This window comes from Nothobranchius furzeri, chromosome 13 (genome assembly GCF_043380555.1).
Source record: "Nothobranchius furzeri strain GRZ-AD chromosome 13, NfurGRZ-RIMD1, whole genome shotgun sequence".
In the NCBI taxonomy this organism is placed as follows: Eukaryota; Metazoa; Chordata; class Actinopteri; order Cyprinodontiformes; family Nothobranchiidae; genus Nothobranchius; species Nothobranchius furzeri.
In genome coordinates this window covers 66,859,757-66,877,790 of record NC_091753.1, presented here as the reverse complement: position 1 = coordinate 66,877,790, position 18,034 = coordinate 66,859,757, and the positions used below count along the sequence as shown (strand labels likewise).

The 18,034-nt window shown below is 43.5% G+C and overlaps 1 protein-coding gene across 4 annotated transcripts in view; it reads right to left on the bottom strand.

Moving 5' to 3' along the window:
* The window catches only part of blmh (bleomycin hydrolase), a 173,679-nt gene that overhangs the window by 11,426 nt on the left and 144,219 nt on the right, over positions 1-18,034 (bottom strand). For all 4 annotated transcript variants that reach the window (XM_070543801.1, XM_070543800.1, XM_070543799.1 and 1 more), the window contains 3 exons: positions 11,487-11,642; positions 11,247-11,405; positions 11,099-11,166 (listed from right to left, as the gene is read on the bottom strand). In XM_070543801.1, the coding sequence (XP_070399902.1) occupies positions 11,099-11,166; positions 11,247-11,405; positions 11,487-11,642 (383 nt within the window). The remainder of the gene's footprint in view (positions 1-11,098; positions 11,167-11,246; positions 11,406-11,486; positions 11,643-18,034) is intronic.

Here is an 18,034-nt window from a genome sequence, read left to right as displayed (position 1 = left end):
TATCACTGCAGATTTGGTGTGAAAGTGAAGCGCTGTGTTCATGCCTGCACCTTCAAACACCAGGGAAACAAGAAGGTTGATGCTCATTAGCAGCTGTTAGCACCAGCACCTCAGACAAGCTGCTCTTTTTAATGGACACCTCTTTAGGACAACGTTTCCTCATTGACTCAGCTGCACAGCGGAGTGTACTTCCTGCTTCAATGGCGGACTCCTTGTCTCTTGCACATGGACACAGGGAACAAGACTCCCATCCGCATCTTTGGTTCCAGACTGGTGACTGTGTGCTTTAATGGCCGCCATTTTAGTCGGGACTTTGTGATGACGTCAGTCCCAGTATGCATATTGGGTGCTGATTTCCTAAGTGCATTCGGGCTAATGGTTAATTTTGCTAACAGATGTTAGATTGACGCTGTCTCCTTTGATACTTTTCTTTAATTCTGCACAGAGAAAGGGTCTGGGAACTCTCCTATTCAAATAGCCCAACCCCCTGAGAATTCTAACCGAGCCAATCAGCGCTGAGTAGCATATGTCACACACCACAACGCTGAGTTTGTCGAACATTGCGACTGAAGCAGAGTTCACTGCAGCTCTTCCCTCTTTTCTAAATGACTTGGACATGTCTTTAAAAGAACAACAAAGGTGCTAAAAGCCTTTCTTCTAAAGAAAGATGTTTATGCTGTCATCAGTCGTCATTTTTGACTACAGCTAAAAAACTACAGTTTTCCTCATAAACAACGAAGACAGCGGTGGAGTTTGCTGCGACTCTTTCCTCTGTTCTAAATGACTTGAATGTCTTTAAAACCACAACAAGTAAAAGCCCTAAAAGTGTTTCTTCTTAAAAAATAAAATATGTTTGTGCCCGCTCCAGACGCCATTTTTTACTACAGCTAAAAAGTCGGCATTTCCGTCTTTTATCGGATTGGTTATTTTTGAGCTGCCTAGTCCCGCCCCTCAAGTGCCTCTCTGCCTGTGAGTTACCAGACTCTTTGTCTGTGCAGAATTAAGCAGAGGACGAGTCTGGCAGGCCAGGCTAACTTCCCTGCTCGCTGGGTGGCCCCGCCCACCTACCCGTGGCCAGCATACTTGCCTTGGGTGATGAGTTCCAATGCTTGTTGGCAAAGTTTCCCTCTATTACTGTCCCCACGTTCACTGCTTCAGTAACTACACACGGGGTGGAACATTATATCAACACAGCCATAGCGTCTGGATGTCACCAAGTTGGGAATAGCCAAGAAGGAGTTTGCTAACATGGAACACCTCGGCATTGTGTGCCTATCTGATAATCCATGGGCGTCCCCGTTGCACATGGTCCCAAAGGCAAATGGCGCCCTTGTTTAGGCATCCTTAACGACACTACCAATGACAGTTACCTCATTCTCCACATTCATGACTTTTCTGCTAAGGAACAGTTTTTTCTGAAGTGGACCTGGTGAGGGGCTACCACCAGGTTCCGTTCCACTTGTCAGATATACCCAAGGCTGCTGTGATCACACCCTTTGGACTTTTTGAGTTCTTGCGGATGCCTTTCAGCCTGAAGGGCACCGTATATACTTTCCAATGTCTTGTGTGCATACGTATGTGTGTGTTGGGAGTGTGTGCATGACTCGTGGATATGCCTTTTTTGTTAATCTATTTAGGCAATTTTGCTGATGAACTCTTCGGTGTCCAAGCACATGCAACACCTACATTTGCTTTTCCAGCGGCTCAGCGACCATGGTTTAATCATTAACCCGGCTAAATGCAGGTTCAGCCAGGCAACCATCGAGTTTTGGGGACACATAGTTTCAGCACAGGGCGCTGTTCCGCTGTTGGCTAAAGTGGAAGCTCTGTCCGCTTTTCCACACCATCCAACTGTAAAGCCCATGCAGAAGGGATGGTTTTATCAATACTCATAATGTCCAAGAGAAATTTCAGTCTGGTTTTAGGGTGAACCACAGCAAGGAGACGGCCCTTCTGAAGATTTTTTTTTATCTTTATTTAGCATTTTCCTTTATCACAATACAAACCATAAACAGTACAACAAGGAACACAGAGAACACAAGGGGGCACTGTAGGATCAAATATAAGAAAAAAATAAAAAGGATACTTCATAAAGGTGATTATGCTACCATTTTCCTGTAAGCTATCCATTTTGTCCAATATTTATAGTATAGGTGACCTTTGAGGTGTAAGAAAAATGTAAGCTTTTCCATCAAATGAATATCCTCCACAATGTCCAGCCAGTCTTTTATCCTAGGTGGGTCATCTTTGAGCCAGGACCGTGTGACAACCTTCTTATATGCCAGAAGCGGAATTTTAAAGAGGTAAGAGTCCTGGTCCTCAGTCACTTCATTCGGTAGCAGTCCCAACAACACAGTCTTAGGGTCCATAGGGATGTCTCTGGCCAGTATCTTTCCACAGATCTGTAAGATGGTGTCCCTGGTCTGCTGTAGCTTTGGGCACAACCAAAACAGATGAGTGATCTGCTTTTTGATGTCCACACTTGCTCCAGCATAGCTGCAGAGTTCCTTGTTGTTTGCTGGTAATCTGGGGTGTGATGAAAAATATGACTAAGCTCCATGCTGTAGTTCTTTTTTAAAACACAGAGCAGTTTTGTTTACCGGTTTTCCCGCTACGTTTCGTTTGTGGCTGCAAACTTCCTCAGGCTGACGCTGATGGTGGCGTCACTTCCTTCTCCGTTTATCCGCGGGCAGCAGAGGACATTGTCGCCCTCTGCTGCCCGCTCTCCCAGTGGGAATATCTTCTTTATTTTCGTGTTATAAAAGTGTCTGACCTGAAAGTATTTAAATAAGTCTCTGTCCTCAAGTGTGTATTCTTTTCTCAATTTTTCAAATGTTTTGAAGGTGCTTCCTTCTACACACTGACATAATGCCAAAAGACCTCTGTCCCTCCAACTTGAAAAAAGTGGATCAATTTTTCCTGGTTGGGAGCTAAGGTTCATGGAGGGCCAAATCAAAAGCTTTGAAACATTCATCAAGTTGTATCTACCGATAATCTTCTTCCATGTTATTAAAGCGTCCTCAACTATATGGCATTCATCTTTCTCTGGAGTAAATTTGCCCCCCAGGCATGTGTGGGGTTGGCTACGCCCCTGCATTAGTTCTATGTGCCTCCATCGAGCCTCTACTTCTGAGGAACACCAGCAAACCATATATCTCATTTGAGCAGCGTAATAGTATCCCCTCAGGTCTGGGAGCCCTAAGCCACCATGTTCTTTGTCTAACTGAAGGGTCTTGAATTGTATTCGCGGTCTAGCCTCAGACCACACAAATCTTGAGATTAGCCTATCCCAGGAAGAAAATTATGGAGTCAATCATTTTATCAAAATTAAGTCTCTGCAGGTTGGCCAGTTCGCAAGATACGACCACCCCCAGATATTTTAGCTTCTTAGAATCCCTATTCAGTTTATATTCGTTTGTTATGGCTTTATTAGGAGAATAATTCAAAGTCAAGGCTTGTGTCTTGGCGATGTTCAGGTGATAACCAGATAACGCACCAAACTCTGTCAAGGTCTTTGTCAACTTGGGGAGGGTCACATCAGGATTCTGGAGATAAATGATGATGTCATCCTTAAAGAGGCCAATTTTGTGCTCAGTGTTTGCAATGGTGACACCACCCAGCGCTGTGTTCTGCCTGATTGCCTGTGCTAGGGGTTCTGTAAATAATGCAAAGACAGACGGGCTAAGGCAGCATCCCTGGTTTGTTCCCCTATGCAATTGAAAGTTGTTAGTCAGGTGGCCATTTAATTTAACTCTGGCAGTTGGTCTGTCATATAGGGCTTGTAGGCATCTGATAAATATATCATTGAAGCCTAGGCGTTCTAAAACTGTAAACAGAAAGCTCCAGCTGACGTGGTCAAAAGCTTTCTCTGCGTCAAGGCTGACCAAAACCATACTCAGCTTTTGCCTATTTACCTGGTGAAGTGTTCGTCTTACACTATCGTGGGACTGGCGACCTTTAATAAAACCGTTTTGGTCCTCATGGCTGCAGTCAGGTTATACTCCAGTCTCTCGGAGATTATGGAGGTAAATAATTTATAGTCCACATTTAGTATAGAAATCGGCCGGTACGATTCGCAATATTCTGGGTGTCTTACTTCTTTAGGGAGGGCTGAAATTATTGCTTCCCTCCACGAGGGAGGTATCTCTGCATTATTCAGTGTCCAATTAAAGGATTCTAATAAGATCTCAGCTAGCTCATCCTTAAAGATCTTAAACCACTTATTCGGGAAGCCGTCGCTGCCTGGACTTTTATTTGGTTTAAGATTTCCAATTGCTTTATCCAGCGCCTTTCGTGTAATAGGTGCTGTCAACACTTTGTTTTGAGTTAATCCTAGTGAGGGCACACCTAAGGCAGACAGGTAGGTTTTGATCTCATCTTCATTGACTTGTTTCGGGGGTGTATATAGCGATTTATAGAATTCTTCAAAAACCTTGTGAATTTTACCTTCTTCATGAATTAGCTTGCTGGTTAGGGGGTCCTTAATTTTATTTACAGAGTGCCTCAGTTGCTGCTTTCTAAGACGCCTGGCTAATTTCCTAGTGGCCTTTGGACCCGTTTCATAGAATATTTGCTTTGAGAATCTTAATTTTTTCCTGTAGCTCTTCCTGTATTACTTCATTCATTCTGTCCTTGGTTTCTCTTATTTGATCTGTTAATTTAGGATCATTGACATTCTGCTGTCATTCCAGGTCCAGGTTTTTAGGTTACTTAACTGTATCCCAGACCATTGTTGGTTTTACCTGTCCGTCATTGTTATCCTTTACGCATTCTGAAATGTCCTTTTTTTATCTCCTTTTTTATAGCTTCATTGTTAAGAATTCCGTCATTTAAGTGCCATACCGTAGCTCTGGGTTCGGTTGACAGACTAACAGTTAAATAGATAGTGTTATGGTCGGACAGGTCAGCCGTTCTATTTGTGCATTCCCTCACTTTGCTTCTATCAGTAACATTCATTAAAAAAAGATCAATCCTGGAATGCACTTTATGTGTTGATGAATAATGAGTGAAATGTCTTTCCTTAGTATGGGAGTCCCGCCATACATCAAACATATCTGATTCTCTAATTAGTATATTTAGATCTTTGGAACGGTTGGATTTCTGCCTTTTTTTGCTTGTCGTATCCAGGCTGAGATTGAGGATCGTGTTCCAGTCCCCTCCACACACTAAAACTCCTTCACTTTCCACCACTATGATGTCAAAAAGTGTTTTCAAAAAAATGCTTGTCGCTCTCAGGAGGCACATAGATATTAACCACAGTAATCACAAGGCTATAAATTCTCCCTTTAACAATAATGAACCTGTCTTCCTTGTCAACCTTTTCAGATATTAATTCAAAGCTTAATAAATTCGAAATCCGTATGGCCAACCCCCCTTTTCTGGTGTTCTTGCAGGAGCTACAAAAAGTGTTTAGACATCCAGATGCCTTGAGCTTTTCATGTTCTTGTTTAGACATATGGGTCTCCTGTAGAAAATATCCGATTTCCCCCCTTTTTTAATTTAGTTAGGACCCTTTTCCTTTTTATTGGGCTGCTCAGACCGTTAACATTTAAAGAGGCGATTTTAAGATTACATGACATACCTGTTGATCAAGAACTTGATTTTTACAGTGTCCCCAAAAAATAAACAATGAACAGAAAGAAAGAGAAAAAACCTCATTGAACTGGCTTCCAAATGAAGGGGGAGCATTTGTTTCTCCCTTCCAGCCCCGCTGGCGAGCCGAGGGTTGAGCCTCTTGGCATGAGAGGGCCCCCTGAGGATGGGGCGCGTGCATAAAGACGTGTCCATCCAACAACTCTAACGTGTGGTGAAAAGCCACCACTCCCCTCACAACAGGTGATCAGGAAAAAAAGAAACAGGTCCAAACATCTTTTCGTCGAATTAAACATCTCCGCCCGTTCTCACTTTAGTGAATCCCACTGGAATTCTTGCAGCCTGGTCCTCGCCCTCTTAGCCGCCGCCACTCACCGTCTGCCAGCCCAGCCGCTCCCGGAGGCAGAGCCCCGCATCAGCCTCCCTCACGGTCATCGCCAGTGGTTCATCCACCTGGAGTCCGCACCTCATCAGCTCCTTGTAGGCTTCTTGGGCACTTGAATATGTGCGCGTCCCTGACTCCCAGTGGATTTTCATGAAAGGAGTCTGAAAGCATATACCTTTATCTTCAAGTGTCTTTTTTATAGCAATGTATTCTTTACGTCTTTTGACGATCTCGAGGGCATAATCGTGATCAAGGCGAACCACCGCGGTGCCCTCTTGAATCTTTCCTTGCTTCCACATCTCTCTCAGAATTGTTTCCTTTGTGGAGAACTCTAAAAAGTTAACCATGATGGCCCTCGGAGGAGCCCCTGGTGGTGGTTTACTTGCCGAGGCTCGGTGTGCACGCTGGATTTTAAGCTCAAACGTCTCCGGTAGTTGCAACTTTTTCCGCAGCAGGCTCTCAATAAACTTTGAAGCAGAGTCCTCCTCTTCTCCCTCTGGTACTCCAAAGACTCGAATGTTATTTCTTCTGGATCGTGATTCTAAGTCTAGCACTTTAAGCTGCAGTTTCTCCTGGTGCTGAAGGCATTTACACAGTGCCTCTGTCGCCTCCTCGGCCCAGCTCTCCACCTAAGTCACTCGAGTTTCTGCTTCTTCCATTCGCCGAGACAGGCCTTGCACCTCCATTGAGATATTATCTAGCTTACCACTAAGTTCTTGTCCGAGCTGAATGAAATCTTGTTTCAATCTTGAATTGTCGCCCTTCAGATCCGTTCTCATATCTTCTATTGCCTTCAGCATGCCCACGGTTACCGCGTTTAGCTCTGTGCTCTCTGCTCCTCCTGGACTTAGGGCGAGGCCGCTAGCATGGCTGGGAGCCGCTGCTGCTTTGTTCTCCGAGGTGGTCGTTTCCTGGGTTTTAGACATTTTCGCCTGTCTCCTAATACCTGCTGTAGTTCATCTCTCTGTCATCTACAGTGTTGGGGATGAAAAATTGAGGTATCAAGTTAAATGGAAGGGATTTTCCATGATTAGGTGGGAAAGTGGGAACTGCGCTACCTGCTACTCCATGCGCTCACCCGGAAGTCATCGGCCCTTCTGAAGATTTTAAATGATTTTAGAGTAAGTTATGATGCCCGAAGGGTAACGGTGTTGGTTCTACTGGATCTAAGTGCTGCCTTTGATACAGTAGACCATTCTATTCTTTTAACCCATTTAAAACAGATCGGCCTCTCTGGTGCTGTCCACAGATGGTTCACATCCTACCTCACAGACGAGACGTTTATGGTAAGTTTGGATACCTGCTCTTCTAGGGTTCATGGAATTAAATGTGGTGTGCCCCAGGGTTAAATTTTAGGCCCAGTACTTTTTAAAATTTATATGCTCCCCCTTGGTGGGGTCATCAGGAGACATGGGGTGAATTTCCACAGCTACGCTGATGACACACAGTTGTTCATCTCTGTGTCTCCTGATGACACACGGCCAATGGACACACTTTTTAAAGAGCAAGTCACCCCCAAATCAACTTTTTTTGCTGATAAACTAAATAAACGAGTGTCTAATTGTATTGCAGACACGTGGTCAATAATTTGGCACTTCAGTGCATCTTAGTTAAAATTTAAATTTTCTGCCTTAAACTGGCAGTGTTGCGCCGTCGTCAGGTAAAAACTCTGAACTGTATTTGAATTTAAATCTGCCACCGCTATTGGCTAAGAGGTATGCTATGATGTAAACTGGTACATTATGATGTCACAATGTCGTTGTTAGCCTGTGTGTGTGTATTTGTTAGTGGCTCCGCCCTCTCGGTCTGCCAGGCAACAGCATTTGTTGCATTTTTCAAACATGAAGTGGGAGTGGAGTAAGTTTCTTGTAGGGGGTGACTTGCTCTTTAACTGCATCAAATCCTGGATGGCAGAAAACTTTCTCCAGCTCAACCGGGACAAAACAGAAGTTTTAGTCATCGGTCCTGAGGCCCAGAGAGAGAACCTTTTACCAGAACTACAATCTTTGCCTTTTAATTCTTCTGAACAAGTGAAGAACCTGGGTGTGATTTTAGACTCTGAGCTGACTTTTATCCCACACATAAAAAACATGACTAAAATAGGTTTTTATCATTTAAAGAATATTGCCAGAGTCTGACCCATTCTCTCTTGGGTCAATACTGAGACTCTGATGCACGCTTTTATCTATGGGGAGAAAAAAAAGTTTCAAAAGATTTGTGCGTATGTATCTAAATTTGTGTGTGGAACACTTGATTTGTAACTTGTGCTTACATTTTCTTGTGTAACTTCAGTTCTTACACATACAAATCATTGAGTACACACACACAAATCATCTGGTACACACGGACAAAACTACATTACACACAGATTAGTTTACAAGTACAAAAATCCTTTTGAGACTCTTTTCACACCTGACTGATTTGTGCGTACAAGGTGCGTTCGAATGCTCGGTGGAAGCTGGGAAATCCAAATTCCCTTTGGATTTCGTCTAAACTTGTGTTGACGGGACAAATATGTTTTTCTGTGGAAAAATATAGTATCCCAGGATCCTGTAGTTATGAAAGATAGACCAACATTTAATTTTTTATCATCTAAAATTGTTTATTTAGACATATGTGTTTGTGAGCCATGAAAACATAGTGAAAGGGTTTTAACAAATGACTAATAACGGCAGAGTGGTACAAAACTCTGCAGCACGTGTCCTGATGAAGACCAGGAGGCGGGAGCACATTACAGCAGTTTTAGAATCATTGCATTGGCTCCCTGTATGTTTCAGGATCCATTTTGAGGTTCTCTTAGTTGTTTTTAAGTGTCTTAACGGTCTTGGGCCTTCTTATCTTTCGGAACTGCTTTTACCTAACGAACCTTCGTGACCTCTGCGCTCCTCTGGCAGCAGTCTCCTTGTGATTCCAAAAGTCAGGACACATACCCATGGCGCGACATCCTTCCAGTTATATGGCCCTCGTCTCTGGAACAGGCTGCCAGAGGACCTCAATCGTAGAGAATGTTCATGTTTTTAAGAGCGGGCTTAAGACCCACCTTGTTACCATAGCTTTTAATTGCTATCGGTTTTTAGCTTGTTTTATTTTTATTTTATTATTTATATTTTAGTTTTATTAGACATTTATATCTTAGTGTTTTACTGTCTTTTATTCACTTTTTTAAGTTATCTTACTATCCATATTAGCTCATTTTTTTAATGTTCCTTATTTGTTCGTGCCAGTGTTTTCCTCTGTGGAGCCGGGTTTCGGTAGACCGCCTCAAACTGGCGCACTTACTTCCAGACGTACCGGTGGAGCTTGGACAGCTGCCCCGACGTGGGCGTACAGCACGTGTCCCCTCCTAGAGCTTAGCCCCCCGGCCCCCTCCCTCACTCCTCTGGTTATCAAGGCAAGCAGTAGCGGCACACCAGGGCTTTGGATAGGTTGTAGGCGACTGATCAGCCTCTATAGGGACTAACGAAACATCACTGCAGCAACTCAAAACAACTGGTTGAAGAACTCAAAAACAATGACAGTAGGAAAAAACTAAATTTTTATTTCACATGACGTCATTTCACTATTCACACACCCCCCATAGATGTTACTTTACGCATAGTCCGTCAACGCCTCAGAGCTACCAGATCACTTACGAAACAGACAAGCCTCACAACCAACGACATATCCACCCTGTTAGAATTTGTAGCAAACTCCACATACTTCCAATATAAAAATACAACATAGAGACAAAAGGAAGGCTTCGCCATGGGAGACCCGCTTTTAGCCACAATGAGCAGGTTTTTCATGGAGGATCTGGAGGTAAAACGCTATCAGCACAGCACCTGCACACATCAGACCCACGTTCTGGAGGAGATATGTGGACGACATCTTAGAAACAATAAAAACTGGACCCACACAACAACTCACAGACCACCTGAACATCATCGACACCACAGGAAATATAAAATTCATGCATGAAGAGGAAACGAACAATATCATTTCTGGAGATGAACATTCACCATATGTTCATCGGTTCATCTATTTCTGACTTTGTTTTATTTTGTTTGGATCTATGTGAAGCACTTGTCTGTGATAAGTGCTATATAAATAACATGTACTTACTAACTTACACATAGAAGACGGCAGCATAAAAATCACAAGATACAGAAAACACACACACAGCCCAATATCTGTTCACATCCGAACACCCCACAGAGCACAAACTATCCGTAGTCAGAACGTTCTGTCCCCGGTTCGTTACAGACGAAAGTGATCGAAAACAGGAAGAAAAGGACATCAAACAAGCACTAACCCTATGTCAGTATCCAAAATGGGCCATAGCAAAAGGAAAACAACAAGTCAAAGTAAACAAAAACAAAGATCAGACCACACACACACACCGAGACCATCACAATTCCATATATCCGGGGAGTCAAAAAATGGACACAAAGGGCCATGAAAAAACAGCAAATCTACACAACCGTCAGACCTCACAAGAAACTCAGACAGCTACCAGTACACCCCAAAGACAAAACAGAACCGGACAGGAAATGCTACGTAATCTACGGAATACCCTGCAGGTCTTGCAATGAACCCGGGAGAACATTCAACACAAGGAGAAAAGAGCACCAGAAAGAATGTGAGAAGGAAACAACAGAAAGACTCACAAGGACAACAAAGAAAGAAGCACAGCAGCAAAACCTCATGTCAGCCATCTCAGATCATTGTAAAGGACATCATGGCATCATGGACTGGCAGCATGGGAAAATCATAAACACAGAAAGCAACGGGTTTAAACGTTGGATCGGGGAGGCCATAGAAATAAGGAAGTGGGAAGAGTGGACTAGGAACCGAGACGAGGGGGCCTATCAGTTGTCTCGCACCTGGGACTCCCTCCCCCAAAAACCAGCCAGCGGGGGTGGGCGTGACCCTGCCCACCAGAAGAACAGCTGATAAAGACGCATCACACAAACATCTGATGAAGACCGCAGTCGTCGGTGGAAACATGTCAATGTAAATAAGAACTTACATGTCTGAAACAAAAGAATCTCATGAGTTATCTGAGAAGAGGACATAACGAACATTGTAAAGTAATAATAATGTTTTACATCTCCCCAAACTAGGATTCGGAGTTATACTCACACATTCATGTCATTAATGCCAAGCTTGCTGTGGAAATGTTTCCCAACATCACATCCAAACCACACAGCCTTGGAGACACAGAAATAGAGAATCTTTAACAGGAAGTGTTGCACATTCATGGCTGCAGGGGTCACCAAGCCTTTCACACCTCTCCTTCTTTGATAGAATCTGCTGCTGCCTTCTTCAGCAGCTGGATGGGCTGGTTGTTGTACAGAGTGCTGTTACCGTCCACCATATTCCCCAGAAACTCGACGCTGTACAGCTTCCCGTAGGGGTTCTGCGGCCGAGGGTCGTTCACGAGGCACACCTGAAGATTGAAAACAGCACAGGCTCAGAGACCAGGACGGCTTGATTCAAAGAAATCAGGTCTAATGCTCGTGCTGCAGACCTTGTCCTGCATGTTGTACAGGGGTTTGACGTGTTCCCTGTAGAACTGTCGGGGGGTGAGAGGTCCCATGCGGTGGAAGTTCTTTTCCTTGTCCCTGAATTCCCAGCAAATGGTCTCAGGAGGGCTGCCTAAGCAGACACTGACCACACGAAATACCTGAACAGACAGTTTTACCATAAACTCTTATCAGATCCTAAAAACACAATTTATAATGACAAGTGCTTTAAAAGTGAACCACTTAAACACATTTAATCACCACAAGTGTAGAAATGTGAGCAGAACCAAAAGTTCATCCAGGATTGCAGCTTTTGTTGCCCCTCTGAATCCATCCCAGCGTGCATCACCCCGTTGGTGCCTGAACCCGTCATTTTATTTTCTACTCCTCATTGAAACTCATGCACACACTCCCAACACACACACATGCACACTCACAACCACCCACACACACACACACACACACACACACACACACACACACACACACACCATCGTGTGCATCTCTGCAGTTAGAAGCTCTAAACGAGATCCTGTGGGATGGCTGGAGCGGTTTAGGAATCCAGCCTCTGATTTAGTCATCTCTGAAATTCCCACTTTAGTTTTTGTTGCTTCTCTCATCTTCTGTCAGGACCCAGCATGCGCTTCTCCTACCAGACACATGTAAGAAGGAATGGGAAGAGTAAAAAGCAGTGTAGACTGTCTCTGGTGGTAGGTATCAGATGAGCAAACAGACAATGGGGCACACAGCAGGTGTACACTCAGCCTAGAGCACACAATACGGTAAGCGTGGCTATATTCGTGGGAAAAGTGGCAACACATCACACTCATACGGTTTTTAATACCGATATATAAAAAAAGACATTTTAAACATCACATTTCCCCCTCCCCATCAATTAAATGTACTTTCTGTAAAGTTCAAGAGAATTATTCTTGGCCAGACTTATGATCTCCAGGGTGTCCTGCTTTCCCAACACACTGTTCCCAGCCAGGCAATGATTTCACTAACAGATGTGAATGCATCACTTCTCAAATTTTGGAGAAACAACTCCCACCTTCAACACAGCAATGACTAACAGCAACATTTACAAATACACATGTTCGCTGAGCCCACCAGGCTTTGAACCACCTCCATCCTGCAGCCAAGGTTCTCCATACTCCCAAATAATCGTTCTGGTAACGCTACCTTTGGTAACCTCTGCACCATCAGCACGATTTTCTTCAGAAGCTTATTCCAGGGTATCTGCAGGTTTAAGGGAGCCAAATTTAAGACTTTTTAAGACCTTTTTTAAGGCCACTTTGACCACATTTAAGCTATAATTTCCAGCCATTGCCTGGAACCGGTGCTAACCACGTCTCAAACGTGGGATTAGCCATCCAGTTACCATTAAACTTGCACTTCCCCATGGCGCGAGCTCCCACTAGCTTAACCAGCTAATGTGCTCATCTAAAAATAGTCCCCTTTCACAACCAACTGAACGTGTACGGTTCCGCTTACGCCAACGTCATACACAAAAAAGCTGAACACTAACTAGAAATTCCTGAAAATTTTATAGAAATAAAATAATCTTGTTTATTGGGTCTTTGGTCATTTAAGACCTTTGGAAACCGTATTTAAGGATTATTTGTCATTTTTAAGGATTTTTAAGACCTTAAATTTGGAAAAGCAAATTTAAGACTTTTTAAGACTTTTTAAGGACCCGCGGATACCCTGTATTCAGAGGTGTCTAAAAAGTGCTGGTCGAACATGAGTCATGGGTCACGTTGACCATAATCATGCCAATCTGAAAATGCTGAAAGAACATCAAGATTCATGTACGTTGATTTAAAAAATGGGTTGAAATGACTTCTCCCTTTACTGACCAGAGCAAAAGGGCTTGGAGTTTAACATGTGACTGGCCCCAGTAGTGCCATTTGATTTTTTTCCTAGAGGTGACCCATCGCCCTCCAGACTGCCCAGGAGGGCGTGTTAGCAGGGCTAGGGCTGCCAGCTTCAACATCATGATTTTCAGCCGTCACAGTCAGCCCAACCCTGAAAACTGGAGCACTTTGCCATGCGGGAAGACGTCAGTGGCAGAGCTGCACAGAAGGGGCCTGCGGCATCAGGGCAAGGCCCGCATGGTGAGCCCCGAGACTCACCTCTGAACCGTGTCGCGGGTCACGGTGAGTGAAAAAAGTTGACCTGTTGAGGAGAGTTTGCTCTTGTGGTGTGTAGCACAAACAGAAAACGGTGGGTTTACAACTCTCGTACACCAGATCGGGGCCTGCCCAGTTGGCGGGCATATATGATACACTCTTCAGTGAGTGGCTAATTGAGAATCACTTAAACAATCCAGCCTTAAAGGTCGAAGTCTATACAACTGGACCTGACTGTAGCAGGTTACAGGTGTGATCCAGGCGTCCGCTCTGACCGTGATGTTAAGCACAAGTCAGAACTATAGAATTCATTCATCATTTTACTCAGTTATATATTTTATCTGCAGTAGGCCATGCTTGGATTACTACCACCTATATCTGTTACTTAATCTCACAGAGAAGTGTAACTTCTCACAGTCTTGAGTACAAACCATCAGCTGTTACTCTGTGTTCTGTTTGCTCGCACCGAACTGGGCTAAAGGTCTTTTGTTCGCTCTGCTCCTTCTGCATGGAACAGGCTGCAGGAAAGCTGGAAGTTAACCAAGTTTATCTCCTTGACTACATTTAAAACCAGACTGGGAGCCCTTGAGACTGATTCCCTGTGTTGTAACTGCCTTCTGTAATTTTGTACATAACATGTCTGTGTAACTGAAACATCTGTAACTGTAACTTCTGCTGCCTCTAGGCCAGGACTCCCTTGAAAATAAGTATATAAGCTCTGTGGGAGCTTCCTGGTTAAATAATGAATAAATAAAAATAAGTAATAATAACAAATATATTCCTGTCTGCAGGGTTAGGGTTTAAGTCAAAGGAATTTTAATTAGGTTCCTAACATTTAGGAAGAAGAAACAACCTTTTTATACAGGGGAGATGTGCTCAAACATCCGTTTTCCTGTGAGGAAGTGAGCTGCAGCCTTTTGTACTCTCTGAAGCTGAGAGAAAAATCAACAAAAGGTTTCAAATCACCAGCCGTCTCTCATAGCAGCTTGTGTTAATGTAGACTAAAATTCGAGGTTGGAAAAGTCTAGGTATTGCAGTTTAGGAGCTGGACCAATGATCTAATGTGGTCTCAATGCAAAACGATGCTGAAATGTGTTTTCTTTTAAAGAAGACCTAGAATACAGTTAATCAGCAGTCTAAAACGGATCTTTGAGCCTCTATAATGCATATAAACTGTGTTTGGAGCTTAAAATGCGCCAGACCTGTTTCCTCCGCCCACTTCATGTGTGTGTGTGTGTGTGTGTGTGTGTGTGTGTGCATTAGGGGTTGTATCAACTAGTCAACTACTGCTCTGTAGTGACTTTTTATGCCTGTCATCGACTAGTCGCTGTCACGTGATAATGACCAACAAGATGACGTCCTCGGAAAAGACAGCAGGTGACGAACCCCTGCACGTTGGGAGGCATCGGTACTGACACCGGCCGTAAAACGGACATTTGACTGAATTGTGACCTTTACCCTCTTGCAGTTGAACCTTCCCCTCACCCCCACCCTAACATTAACCAGCTTGCGCATGCAAAGCTCTGATTGTTGACGCGCTCCAGACATCTGCGTCCTGAGCACGGCCACAGTAACATTATCAAATCAGGTGTCGCCACCTCAAAAACTAATTTAGCCGGCGATCGTTCATGTCGGCTCATTTCCTTTTATGTTTTCTGTCTTTTATTTGCGCCTGATGCTTTCCGCTGCTCTGGAGCAGAGTGCATCACCTGTTTTGTCCTCCGGTGATGCACCTCACTGGTGCGAGCAGCGAGCACTCCGCTGTTTTTGCGGTCGGTAGATCTTTTAGAACTGCAGTTCAAAGGTAACTCATGAGGTGAATATATATGAACCCAGGTAGCAGTTTTTCTTTAGGATTGAGAGGAGATGCAGGAAGATAATAAACAGGCAGGACAGAAAAATAGTCAAATAAAAACAAGTTAGTTTTTGTACCTGCTGGTAGCAACAAACAGACACCATTGAAGGTAATCAGAAGTGAGGAACAGAAAATGAAATAATTATTTTAATGTTTAGAGCAGCAGGAACTCTGAGAGGCTGCAGGCGCATCAGTGAGTTTGCGGCCGCTGCGCAGGGGGAGGGGGGAGAGGGCTGGAGCGGAGCAGTATAGATGCAGAAACTACTGTCGTTAAAATAAATGTGTTTAACTTTGAAAATGTGGGCGCAATTTTAATTGTGAAAAACTCCAGCGAACCAACCCGCTTCAGGTGTATGACGTCATCAACGACTAGTCAAAGTCGACTAGATTGTCATTACTTGACTGTCGACTTTAAAAAACATTAAGTCATGCAGCTCCTAGTGTGTGTGTGTGTGTGTGTGTTTCCAGAACTATGTAGCATACTGTAAGGGAGACAGACATACTATGTATATCCAGTATTGCACAAGTACTGAACACATACTGAGTGGTATTGCGCACCAGGATAATGCCAGTACCAGTTAAACTGAGGAGTTCCACCCTCTTACTGCAGAGGGGATGAATGACCTACGGTAGCGTTCTGTTTTACTTCTGGGACGTCTCAGTCTGCCTCTGAAGGAGCTGTCCATGGTCTCCACAGTGAAATGCAGTGGGTGGGAGGATTTTTTAAGATTCACGAGCATCTTCCTTTCACACGTCTCAAGTGGGCAGCTCAGAACCGAGCTAGCTTTGTGAACTAGCTTGTTCAGTCTTCCTGTCTGGGTCAGATCTGCCTGCACCCCAACAGACCACAGCAGAGTGGATAACAGAGTGATAAAAGGATTTTAGCAGCTGGGAATTTACTCCAAAAGACTTCAGCCTCCTTTCCTTGAAGAGTGACTAGTGAGGTCTGCAACTGAACTGTCCTGGTTTATAGTCTGGATTTTAACAGTATATGCTGGAACCTGACTGGTGAGTGCTGGATGTTCTCTTTCAACAAGGCTGTTGCTAGCTGAAGCTAACGACTAGCTGGTTCTAACAGAGGCCCGGTTTACCGTGGCTCTGCGGTAGCGTTCCTGAGGTGGGTTGGAACATGTAGATGTAGCAGGAGTGGTTTCCTTGTGGCGTGAGTAGGAGAGCTGGCATTTTCTCTTGCCTTTTTCAACGTTCCTAATTTACATACAAAGTAGGTCAGACATGGTTGGCTTTTAGGCATGCTACGCTTGACCACCTGAGCGGTCTTTACTCAACAAGGAAAATGTTGGCTTAGATTCAAGGTCCTCTTTAAGTTTTACAAGTCAAATAAAGGTTTCACAAAACACATTTTTCTTTGAGGATTCTTTATTAGTTTAAAATATTATAATCCAGGTTTGAAGAGGCGTTGTAGTTTTGTAATTAAAGAAGCTCAGGGAGTGGAAAAATAACAGTTGGAATTGTCTTTCTGACTCGGAGTCTAGAAAAGGAAACAAACTTCGGCTTCATCTTGTAGCCCGTTTTCTTTATTGTTTGTAATATTTTAATATCTTGTTTTTCACATAAATAAAGTAACAGGCTATATCGGCACATGCTTTTGACTTCAACAGCAACTACTTTTTTTCCCCAATAATTAATCAGATATACCAGGCAAAACAAATACATAATACATAAACAGTGGGTCAAAACAGCACAACATTAGAAGTAAAAAACTCTTGTGCTTTGGCCCCTAAGGATAAATTCATGAAGGATCTTGTTTTCTTTTCTTCAATCCTTTTTTTATCCTTCGTTCCTTTTCATCCTCTCCAGTAATAATAATTTTTTTACAGCAATCCTGATTCCAGTTGTTATTCCGAATAAACGAGAAAATCTTTACAGGAAAAATTGAAACCGGCTGTTTTCCTGAATTAACAAGATTATTTTTACAGAAAAAAATTAAGCCTCTTAATATCTGCAGCACCCTCTGCTGATGATCAGTAATTGTAGGCAGACAGGACACAGAGCTGGATGGTGGTTCTCAGTCATGGAAGGACAGTAGATTTGGTTTTGTGATCTTTACAAGGAGAGAGATTTCCAGAGATCTGCAGAAAACAAGAATGTGCGTTTCAAGAAAAGAAAAAGGAGAGCCATGGCTACCAGGTATTTATTTATGCAGCCAAATAAGCTGATGTGTGTGTGAGGAAGCACCTGCTCTCATAGCCAGACAACAGGAGGTGTCAGCTGCCCCGCAGTGGTGATCAGCCAGGCTAATGACGAGATGCAGCAAGAAAACAAATCCAGGACTATAATTATTATAATAGCACTCTCAGTTTTCACTGAAATGTAAAGTGCATTACAATAAAATATATAATAATAATAATCTGTGGTGTGACTCACCTTATGTGCACTTATTGAACCTTGACGTGTGCCTGCCTCGTGGTGTAGCGTCCGTATTTTGCTGAGTGTCTTACAATAATGCAGGTTATTAGTAAATTCAAATCTGATCGCGAAGAACAAAATATTTAATGTAAAAGTTATTTACCAGGTAGGCTGCAACAACAAATCGGTAAAATTC